Genomic DNA, 12,395 nt, shown 5'->3' on the forward strand with positions numbered 1-12,395 from the left:
AGGGAACACCCAAGCCCTGCTTACTGCTGGTAATTAGAGGCATGTCACTGAAGGGAAGCAGTTGGGCCAAACTCTGCAGGCAGCAAAGCCTACTGATTGCAACATCTTCACAGTTCTAATTACCTATTGTGTGGATTCACCCATGCAAAGCTCAGATGAACACAGTTTTCTGAAGGTCAATCCAACTCTAAACAGAAAACAGAAATAACCAAAGCCCAGCCTGTAATATGTTAATCCATAAATCCACCTATGTGTATTTTAACAGGTGATCAAAGCTAGAAGGTAGTTTTGATTACTGTCAATTTGCATATAGTATCATACAGAAGTTAATTCTTAATAGGTTGTGATGACTGTGTATCTTTAAAAGGAATCATATGCTTCCATAGCCTTCCTTTCAAATCCTCCTTTCAGGACTGAGGTTTAATAACAGGTTCCTGTAATAAGACAATATGACTTCTTAACCACCATTTTCAACAAATATGCCACGATAACTAAGACTGTTCTGATAAACATTCAACAGATGCAAAGGATCATGTCTGATAACAATCTTAGTACTCACTAGAAATTAAAATGACAGTACTATTTAAAGGATGGGAGTGTGCTGATATTTATAGGTCCTATTTCATGGAGTCTTAGAAAACTCAGACTTCTATTACCTCCTGTTCTTCTGATAGCAAAAAGCAGGAGCTCCTTCTGTTGGCTTATCCATCCTGAAGTGTTTTTTTATACTGAAGTCTAGATTTACCTAGAAGTTTCTCAGAACTGAGTCCACAAATAAAAATTCTGAGTCCTGTAATGCCACCCTCAAGCTAACACAAACACAGACAATTACTGTTACACATTCCCAGCAGAGAGATCCAAACATACTGCTAAATTATCATGAACAGTATTTGAAAATGTGCACTGTGTACCTGAAATATTATAAATTTTTATTTATATAGTGCTGCACATTCAGCCAGTGTTTTATAGAGTTCAATTTTTCTGTGTCCTAAAAAGTGTGCAATCTTAAAAGATTGAACATGTGGACAATTTAACCATGGAAGGGCACAGATTGTTTGTTATGAAAACAAGGCAGCAGCAAGGTTTCCCTGAAGATTTAATAGCCTTGGGGTAAAAACAGCAGTAAGAAATCTGCTTCTTGGAAAAATCTGCTTGAGAAATAACAAAAGGTAAACCAGGTAAACCAAAACATGACCTGTGAAGAAGAACAGAACCCAAGTTCCCCAAGGGAGGTAAAGCTAAACTAACAGGAGTATCACATGACTGGATCAGTCTCACAGCACAAACAGTATGGAGAACAAAAGTCTTGCAAATCCACTAACACCTCACCAACTTTTCACCAATGCAAATAATAGTCCTGGAAATAGGTCCCAAGGTCCACTGAATTCATTCCCTGCTCCCTGGGCAGGATCCACTTTACTTGTGTAAAGTAAGTGCACATTGGCATAAGCTGCTCCAAAAGGTGCCCAAGCTGCAGGTCTACCTCAGCAGCCTGCTCCTTGCCATTCAGGGGTCCTCTAGCCCTATCCCCAAGCCTGACCTGAATTTCCATTTCCAGAGTGACCATGCATCACCCCTTTCTGTGCCAATGGTGGACATGGAGGACAGGCACCCTCCTCCACAACAGCCTTGTGCAGACACCAGACTGAACCTGTCTAACCCTCCACGCTTTCTTAGTTATCTCTGTAGCAAGGAAAGCACCAACTATGTAACATACTCACTGGCAACCCTGGAAAGGAAACTCAAGGAGTTTTTTTGCCTTTTAAAAAAATTCTACTTCTTACCTTTCCCATTGAAATACCTACAACAATCAATTAAAAATTCTCAAACATGAAGTGCCAAATTGAGACATAGGTAAGGCACATAGTGTACAAGAGGCCCTGAGTCTGTACAACCCTACTGAGCACTAGGAATCAAGATGTTCATGCATGTAGGTCTGCCAAAAAATAAATGTATAGTCCTACCTAACCAGCCAAATATTTACCAAATGAGATGAAGGTACATTTACTGTGCTGGTGAGAGAACAAGATTTTCTTGCCTGAGCTGTGTTGCATTCTGCCATTACCTCTGGAGAGAGCATTTTTAATTAAAGTACACTCAGCCCCAGTGAAATCAAGTCACAAAAAAATATTGCTACACCATTTAAATATAATAGCAAACTAATAAAAGGCTGTGAGTGCAGTTTAAACAAAACACAGCTGAATTAACACAGCCAAAAATGATTGCACAGGCCAAATTTTCTCTAATATAAGACTTTCAAACCCCAGCAAAATTATCACTCAGAGTTTCCACATGATCAAAAGCCTCATTTTCATATTCCAAGAGATTGTTCAAATAGTGTTTATTTATTATTTGTTTTGTTCTCTTTGCAGTGTCATGATAGTTCTCCAAATCAAATGAGCAACAGGTCCCGATATTTTGGAAACCCTTACTTAGCTTAAAACCCATGATGAGCTCTACCTTCTAGGTCATAAAAAGTAAAAGGTAAATCCAGGCAAAGGACTTATTTTGAAGCTAAAGAGAATTAGGGGATTACTGCAGAAAGGCACCTGTTGGGCTTGCGGTGTCCTCCAGCGGCTGTGTAGCCTGTATTTTCCTGGGGAATGAGAGGAAAGGAATTATTTCCAAAATAGCTCTATCTCAACAAGGAACATGCCTTTGCAAACTGCCAGTCAGCTCAGTATCCACCTGCTCAGTTACTGCTGAGACTGTGAGCTTGGTTTCCAACCAGCATCAATAATACAGTGTGAAATAACCTAAAAAGATCCAGACCAATTCCACTAGATGATCCTGCTGGACACTCACCAGACAGGAAAGTACCTTCAGCCATGGCTTACCTGAAGCTGGGCAATACCCCTGAGTATTTCATAACACTACTTTTATTTAAATACAAGAAAAGCAGGCAGAATGCTTTGTTCTTCACGGGAATAAGAAGACAATGTCATCTTAACTTCCACAGATAAAAGCATAGCCCATTGAAACACTGGTAAAAGTAGTAAGAGATGAGTATCTCTGTAACCTAATTGCTTTCATTCAGAGCATTTCTGTTTGCTCTCTGTGAAGTTTGATGTCATAAAAAACTGTATTCTAGCAATTCAGGTGCAGAAGCAAGTTGAAAGTACAAATAAGTAAACGAGCAAAACAGCAATAAAATCAGTCTGTATCAACAAGAGCTCATACAATTCTAAGACACATCCTCTAGTTCAAATGACCGTTATTCTGCAGGTTTTTCCCTGCAATCCAGAAAGAAACAGAAATGCCACCCAAGAACAACTAACTGATCCTGTAACACTCAGTTAGCTATACAACGTGAAGCTCTCTCTCTGCTAGGCATGCCTGCAGTATTAGCCAACAACAGAATGTTTAAAATAAGCAGCAATGCAAAATTTCCAGAATTGAAGCTATTTTTGTGAACTATTTGCTCTGCTCTTTAGCTTTATACCTGAATTATTTTTAGCAATGACTTTCTTCTTACAAACACACAGGATTGTCAACAGTGAACGAAGTGAAGATCACTTGAAATGTGGAATGGAACCTATACAACAGCTCTGCACCTTCCATCCAAGCCATTTCTCAAGCAGCTTTAGTGCAAGTTTGGATTTTACAGGAAAAATCTGTTAATGGAGTACCTGTCTAGAAGGAACAGCAGGGGAAGCTGAATCAACAGATGATGGAGAAGAGGCAGCAGCTGAATCATGAGGCTGAGGGCAAGTGGGAGTTGGGGGCTGAGAATGGGATAAGCCTTTAGTAGGTAGCTTATTCTGTGTAAAGCAGAAACAGGAGAGTTATCAAAGAGACAGTGACATTAGCACAGGTTAAGAGAGTAATTTCACAGTCATGCATCAAAAAAATAGAAAGAAAGTAGCTATTATTCCAGTCTTTATTTCTGCCCAGGGAGAAGCCACAGAAATCATCACAGCAAAACCTTAACAGCAAATGATAGTATTATACTCAGTTTTCTTATAAAAATATTTAGAGTGGGCAGTAAGGTAAGTTAGTGATGGGAGAAAGCATAACAAAACATTAAAAATGCCACATTGAGCTACCAGCATGTACTTATGCACAAGACATGGTTTGTTCTAACGTATTTCTCTTGTGACAAAGTACTCTGACTAGCTTTATGATTTAGATTGCATTTTCTCTCAATTAGATTATGCAAAATTATTTAAGAAAAGCTTGTTACCAATTTCAAGGGAATTCAGATTACATTTCGCATCCACCCAGGATGACAGGAGAGCTAAAAACAAAACCACTGCAGTTTTTTGCCTCCCATGAACTCTTACTTGTCCTCTAACTCAGTACCTCTTCAGGTGCAAAACCTAATATTCACCTTTGGAAATTCCATGTATCCAAACATTGAGGCAAGATGCGCTGCCTTCTCTTTAATGTTCTTTTTATGGAACTCCCTATTTGCTACAGTCTGAGCTCTTCTCTGCAATAAGAGCCAGGGAAGGAAGACAAGGAAAGAAAGAAAAAGAGAGATTTCAGTTAATGTCACACACATCAGCAGAATACAGCAAGTTTGTAGAAAGATTTTTAACTGTCTTAATAGAACCTAAAGTCACAGAGAAAAAGCCAGCATATCCTGGGAAAATGCAACATACAGATTAACATATGCAGTTAAGAGACAGAAAGGAAAAGAAATTGCTTGTCACCTGTTTCATTTTTTCCTCCAGGTGCTGAAGACGCTTAAGCACTCCAGAAAGTACAAATGCAGCAGAACAGGCAGATGCGAGATTTTCAGAGGTTTCTGACAGACTGGGCTGAGTATCTGTTTTTTGTACAGTCTTTTCTCTCCTGGCCATATGATCAGAACCATTTAAAGACTTTTTGGGTTCCCTGACCTCGTGTTCACTCCTAGCTACCACCTGAAACTGGGAAACACTTGAAGTGAAAAATAAAAATCTGCTTTCTGCAGTACCATGCAGGATATGCTTCCGAAAGCGCAGCACAGTCATGCACATAACTAGGAAAAAAAAGTTCTCACAGTATTCTTTGCACACTCTCTAATGCACCTCTGGTGCTTGCGTCCACACACTGAAGTCAGTCAGTACTACGGAATTTGGACAAGTTCCACATCCTTCTCCAGGTTTGTATCAGTTTGTATGAATAAACCATGATAGCATCAGTGCAGAAGAACATGATGCTACGTCTCCTTCTACAGATTTTAGAAAAAGTTTTGGGGTGCTTTTTTAGGATCATATCTGCCTGAAACTAAACTTACAATCAAACTGTAAGAATATCAACAGTAGTTCCTGGCATAGTTCTAGATCTAGTCTGACCCCAAGTCAAGTCTAATGAGTCGTAGATTTAAAGCATTTCCTGGGGAGTTCAGAATAGGTCTCTGAATTTGAATCTTCATATAAAATAGCTTTTCAAGTAATCAAAACATTTCAACCAGTTAAGCATTATCAATTTCAGTCCTAAAATTGACCTTCCAGTTGGTACTTTTATGACAGTCTTCTACTTCATCCTATCTGTCCAATTCAAGTAAACACACAAAGTTTACGAATTTATCAGAATTAAAATTAAAAACTGCAGTACCAATCACTTGCAGTGTGCTTCTGATATTTCAGGATAGCACTTCTGCCTTTAAAACAAAATTGTCAACTGGTTTATGAATTTGCATTTTTCATGAAGCTTATCTGCAAATTTGCACATGCAATGCAGCTCTCATCTCACTGGAGACCACTCTTTAAATGCTACTACAGGATATTTACATCCATTAAAAACCCTTAATGTAAAGTGAATATCATTACAATTTGATACAAAATTGCTTTTATTGTTAATACTAAGAAAAATTTAGACAATGTATTTTAAAAAAAATTGCCCCATGTATATGATGCTAGATCTTCCAGCAGAAATTCTTATCACAAGTTCAACTTTAAAAAAATGAAAAACCCCAGGTATCAATATCAGCACTTCAAGGCTCAAGCTTTTATCTTAGACATTTTTGTTAGGTAAGTCAGTGTGAAAACTCCCTTTGCTTTATCAGGACAACAGCCCAAAACATTAAATACATTCACAAACAAATTTTCAGGTACTGCAGCAGTTTTCTTGCATGCTAGACATAGCCATGTAATGATATTGATACAATTCCGAGTCTAGATGTGCTAATACATAAATCAACACACGTTTGTAAGGTTTTTTTTCCACACAGTTACTAATTCTTTCAAATAGTTTTCTTAGCTGATAAAAGAGGTGTAAAATAGCCTTAAACTTCAGCAGGGTTTCCACAATTCTCAGCTAAATATATCTGTTAACTCTGCAGATTACACCCATACATCATTTTATATTTTGAGTAGATACACAATAACAGTTAGTTGCCAGCAGTAAGAGAAATGGTGGGCTTGTCAGGTGTTAACCCATATGAGTTCCTACCTGCCTTTTTGGTTGAGGTGGAAGAAGACTTAGATCCTTAGGTTTAGCAAAGCGAGGATTAACAGGAGGGTCAGAAGAGTGCAGGGCTGGTCTAACTATTGGCTCCTTGTAAAGCATTTTTAAAATTATAAAGACAGTGGAAAAAGAAAAAGGAAGAAAGTAAATAGGAGTCAAAGATCTTTTGAGGCAGAAAGAAACAAAAGCTGCTTTTAAAGACACGTTACTATGAAACTACATTTTGTAGATTATTGTCACCTACACTTTTTAACCTCTTCTACCACCAAAGATATACTCAAAATTCAGCAAATTCAGTTTTCTTGAAGGCAGAAAAAAAAGGCTCAAAAGGAAGAGCACTGAGGCTTCCTTCAACATGGCCAAGCAAACTCATGCAGAGAGTTCAAGGCATTGACAAGTAGCTGAGTGGAGTGCAAACAGCAGCACTTTGTGCAGTGACAGTTATTTGATATTTAAAAAGCTTACACTTTTGGATGAATTTAATAAGTAAATAAACAAACGGCTACAAGCACAAAGAATAAAGAACTCCACCATCCCTGACTGAACCTCAACACCTGGCACATCCTTCCTTAAGATCTTGTTGATAACAGATCCAAACTCATCTGACTCAAACCATCTCATTGGCTGAAGTGTGGTTTTGATCTTACCTTGACAGCACAGGCTATTTTTAACACACTACTAGTCACACTAACAACAAGTCACGAAAATACTACAGAACGTACAAATATATTCCACCATGTCTACTGAAGGAATGGAAATCCAAGCCAGACATATCTTGCAAAAGATTATGTTCCCCTCCTATGCTTTCTAAGTTTTCCACAAATAAAGATTCCACTGGATATCTAGTGTCCTTTATTCACAAAATATAGGGAAAATAAGTCTTTCTGCAATATCATATGCAGCCACCTCAGACTTCCACATGAAGCAAAAATTATACAGGTGGGCTTACAAGGGATTTCTAGACACTGAAAATTACATTAGTAGATATTAATACACTATATTAATATACACTGATTAATCTGTATTCATAATTTTTTTTCACTAAGTATTGAGAGGAATACCTTTCATTTGCATAATGAATTTTTAAAAAAGTTAACCCACTTCAAACACATAACAGATCAATTTTTTCTCTTGGAAATCTGCATTGTGTTCACAAGGAGGGACTCCAGGTCACTTTTATGTTCAGTCTATCACCTACCTGCCTCCGAAGAATTGTATTTGGAGCATTCTCTTCAAACTTTGCCAACAGTTGAGTTGCCATTGATTTAACTTTATTCTGGTTCGTGCCTTCTCTGCCATCGCTCTGCTCTTTCCCAGCATTGGTCCCTTGGCTTGAAAAGCCAGAGGCCTGCAAGAAAACAACAAACAATGTTTGTCTTGAGTTTACCTATGACATTAATGAAGAGAGAGAGAGAGAGAGAGAGAGAGAACAACATCCTTACCAGTAAAGGATTAAAGGAAATACAGTCTACAGTTTATTAAAAATCAGTGCTGGTGATGATAAAGCAGAGTTACAAAGGTTACTAATCAGAGGGGAGCTAGGTACCAAGCTGCAAAATGCAAACTCTGCAAACAAAAATTGGTTTAAATCACCCAGTTGGGAAAAGGAAAAAAACCCAAACAATATCTTAAATGTTCTTGGGTCAGAAAGGAAACCAATTTAACTTCTGTAATGCTCTCCTCCTTATCAAATGACCAAATAAAATTATCTCTTGCTTGGTGCACACCACTGGAAATTCAAGTTTTTTTAAAGGGAGAGACTTTTTGCTTCCACCACACACAGGAGGCCAAACCCTGCTCCCCCGACTCCCGCTGCTTCCTCAGCTCTGGTGCTCATCAGCAAGCTGGATGTGTGTGGACACCACTGAACACCAACCTCATCAAAGACACCAAAAAGACCTTTTCGACGTCTTTTATTAGTCTCATTCTCTTCTGTTTTCCCGTCAACCTGAAACAGTAAAGCCAAAACAAGTTCTGTAGATTACTGTGGCAGTTACCAGGTTTATGCAAGCAGTTTTTTCTCCCAGGATACTTCCTAACTGGGAAAGTGTGGTCTGGCCTCTGTTAAACAGTGCCAACCAAGGCGAGCAGTGCCAGCATGCAGGGGCTCTTCATCATGCTGGAATGCCTTGCTAGGCTCCCCCACCAAGGTCAGCAGGATTGTTCCTTGTGTCAGGAACCTGGCAGCCCTCATGACAGTTACCATTATGTGAAAGCTACCCTGTAAACAACCCCTCACTACTAGCTCCCAATGAACTCTGATGGGTGAAAATAAACACTTAGACACTTGGCTGTACATAGGCCCTACAACGTTGATGCTTACCTTTTCCTCTCTCAGTACTAAAGAGTTTATAATTCACTAAGCACTAGCACATCCTAGAAGAAAAATGCATTACTGCACCAGTTACTCTGTGAATTTTAATCTAGCTACACTGGTTTCCATATAAATAACAAAATCAGGAACTGCTTCACAATAACCTCCGCATCTCTTAACCCAGATATCTATGCATGTAGATCATGTCTCCATAGCACAGACGTATCTCCTTTTTTGCAGTAATTACTATCTGCCTAAAAGATCTGTCTCCCTTGTAAGGTTCATCTCCCCAGCTATGGCTTTACATTACAGCACTAAAGCAATGAAATTACCTATTCTGTGCTCAAGACATGCACACATTCCATTATTTTCCTGAGCTACAGATAATACAAAGAAATTATATTCATGCTCAGTCCACAAAAAAGGGCAAAATAGTCAACACTTAAAAATTTGTATCAGTCCTTATTAAATTAAATCTTGAAGGTTTGGTGCCATTGAGATATTTATTTTTTCTTGATAAATGTCTTACTAGGTTACACTTTATGAACAACAAACTAAATTCCACTTATTTGCATTTGCCGACACTGTAACCTAGTGATTGCTCAGCCAACTTAAAAAAAGAAAAAAGAATAAAGAGAAAGATCAAAGAACACAGGGTTCCTTTTTACATATACACTGTTTATAATAAATCATTATGCAGTGAATGGAAGTAATCCCAAACAACTTCTGGACAAACACCGAAAGAATCGGATGACAATGTTTTTATTACTTTGTGTGCTTTGGTACATTGTCTTTCAAGAAGTAGCTCTCAGTAAGCTACCTTTACACTACCTATAATCATTGGTCTACCAAGGAAGAGTGAACAACATAGCAGCACAATGTATTCTGCATAATAATCTGTACCACATAAAAGCAGAATTTGCCTAAGTGAATGAAACAAACTAGATGCTGCCTTTCAAAAATCTTCCATAAAGGACTTTCAACAACGTATTTACAAAGAAGTGAAAGACAAAGCAATTTAACTGCATAGCAAAAACTCTTGAGAAAAAAGGATTGTGCCCTTTATTGTGTAAACACCTGCATTCATTTATTAGTCTGGAGCACAGGAAATCTCAGTTCCTCTCCAGCCGGTCTGACACTGTAGGAAGATGGAAAACATTATCCAGCCCTGCATACACTGCCAGAACAGCTACTGCCACACCATCTCCAGGGCCTTGCTTCCTGGTCTCTCACAACCTGCACCCAGATCCTTCTGCCAGCAAAATAAAAGGACAAACCAGATGGTATGAAAATTTCGGTAAGCAATACTGTTACCCTAGCTGGTTTTTGACTGTAATACACAAGTTCTCTCCCACTGTCATACCTGGACAATGCTCAACACCATTTTTTTTAGGGGAAAGAACCATAAAACTGAAGCCATGGCCGAACCCTTAACTCAAACACTTGTTTTCTGAGAGAGCTTCATTTCCTAGCTAGTTTCAGATGCTTATGGCACTATCAAGTCCCTGACCTAACCCAAGTACTGTGTTTCTTGCACAGCTCAGGTGCCCCATCCATGACAAGACTACAAGGTCTCATACAAAATAAGATCTTGCCTGTCCCACTCTCTAAACTGATTTGGAAAATAGCACTTCCACTCTCCTTTCAAACAAGCCCCTGTAGTCTGAAACCAATGGGGCCCATCCAGCAAATCACCTCATGCTTTCATGTAGTGCCAAAATTATACCTCCTGTTATGGCAGAAGGTTTATTTCATGACAGGAGGTTAGTCAGAGGGCTGTACAGCTTAGTAATGGAAAGCTCTCCCCACTACTAAAAGTCTATTTTCTTCTGCAAATAATTCATGGAAAAACAACAACATTGTGGTCACAAAAATGCTTTTTCTTTCAAAGAAATCACCCACAAAAAACCCCAATGTTTGTTTTGCCTATTTGGTTTCTCACTGCTTGGTTAGCTAGGAAACATGTCACTTGGTTTTGTGTGTATGTGGGTGGCAGGAAAAATTTATTTCCTAACAAGGATATATGAGGTTACTGGGGATTTGACTGTCCACAGGTTTTGAAAATGTGTTTTTGGATGGAAAATATTCAAGTTGTAAGTCAGCCTAGGAAATATCTGGAAATCTTGGAGTAATTCTTCAAGTTTAAAAAAAAAATAAATAAAACAATCACATTTCCACCTAAATGGAGAAGATGAGATAGCAAGAAATTTAAAAAGAGATTAAAATACTGAGAAATGCAGCACATACATGTACACTTGAACTATTATTAAGGACTAAGTTTCAAAAGAAGTAGGAAATCTGTACTTTTGCACACAAAACTTAACCATCCCTACACAGGTGTAAATGAAACAATACAGTTAAGCATCAAGGAGGCCTGTTTAAAACAGGAAATTAAAAAAAAAAAAAAAAAAGAAAAAACTTGAGAATGATTATAGTTATACACAGTTTTTGGCTGGCCTAGGAAACTGAAAATGCGGAACCGTTTTGCATTCAGCAGTGCTGCAGAAAATACAGAAATTAAACTCAGTTTGGTGGAAGAGTACATGCTGCTGTCTAACTTGTGCTAGTTAATCTGCAACAGTTGGACTGGAGACACTGGTGCCTCTGATGTAGGCTCTGCAGACACTCCCCATTTAAATTGAAGTTAAAATTAAGGTAGGCTTGGCTATGAAAGCAAAACCCCTCGTCAAGGCCTCCTTTCAGATGAGAACCAAGTTAATGAATAGACAGACAGTGAAACAGATTATCACTGAATAATTTAATTAGAGTAACTTTTACATTATATAACTTTTGAAGTTATAATCCATTCAGAAACACATAGACAATATTCTTACTGCACATAGTCCTATGCCAGACTGCATTAACTCACATTTCAATACCCCTTCAAGGCACTAGAGTCTTTAATGGCAACAGGTATGGGCATGCATGTTTCATACAGGCACAGAAACAGGCCATCTCAGTAGATTTCCACTAATAAGTGGCCAAGAGAAAAAGTGTATCAGTATGACTTTGAGATCACTCTCTCAGTCATGCTAGTCAACCTGCCCTCTGTCACTGTTGCGGGCTTTATACATCTATAAGCATTTGAAAGCTTCCCTCCAGAACCTTGACAGCATCCACAAACTGTTCAAATCATAGAATCATTGAATGGTTTGTGTTGGAAGGGACCTTAAAGATTATCTAGTTCCAACCCCCTGCCATGGGCAGGGACACCTCTCACTAGACCAGGCTGCTCTCTGAACACGTCCAGGGAGGAGGCATCCACAACTTCCCTGGACAACCTGGTCCAGTGTTTCACCACCCTCACCATAAATAATTGCTTTCTGATGTCTAACTTAAATCTACCTTCTTCCAGTTTAAAACCATTACCTCTCATGCTATCATTACAAGCCCATGTAAGGAGTCCCTCCCCAGCCTTCCTGTAGCTTCCAGGCACTGGAAGACCACTATAAAGTCTCCTCAGAGCCTTCTCTTCTCCAGGCTGAACAACCCCAACTCTCTCAGCTTGTCTTCATAAGCAGAGGTGCTCCAGCCCCTCCAGCCATCTTCATGGCACTCTCTGGACTCATTCCAAGAGCTCCATATTATTTCTATATTGGGGGCTCCAGAACTGGACACAGTAAATCACCGTTATTTTTTTAAAAAAAAGCCCTTCCTCCCAGTCGGTAACCATTTTAGCATACCA

The 12,395-nt window shown here is 38.8% G+C and overlaps 1 protein-coding gene across 1 annotated transcript in view; it reads right to left on the reverse strand.

The window, feature by feature from the left end:
* Positions 1-12,395, reverse strand: part of MICAL2 (microtubule associated monooxygenase, calponin and LIM domain containing 2) — a 55,954-nt gene that overhangs the window by 10,050 nt on the left and 33,509 nt on the right. Inside the window, exons 14-19 of the mRNA XM_009994264.1 lie at positions 8,273-8,344; positions 7,595-7,744; positions 6,382-6,486; positions 4,656-4,874; positions 4,331-4,432; positions 3,630-3,761 (exon numbers count right to left, since the gene is read on the reverse strand). Of these exons, the coding sequence (XP_009992566.1) occupies positions 3,630-3,761; positions 4,331-4,432; positions 4,656-4,874; positions 6,382-6,486; positions 7,595-7,744; positions 8,273-8,344 (780 nt within the window). The remainder of the gene's footprint in view (positions 1-3,629; positions 3,762-4,330; positions 4,433-4,655; positions 4,875-6,381; positions 6,487-7,594; positions 7,745-8,272; positions 8,345-12,395) is intronic.

Source organism: Chaetura pelagica, unplaced genomic scaffold (assembly GCF_000747805.2).
Source record: "Chaetura pelagica isolate M959 unplaced genomic scaffold, ChaPel_1.0 scaffold153, whole genome shotgun sequence".
Classification (NCBI taxonomy): domain Eukaryota; kingdom Metazoa; phylum Chordata; class Aves; order Apodiformes; family Apodidae; genus Chaetura; species Chaetura pelagica.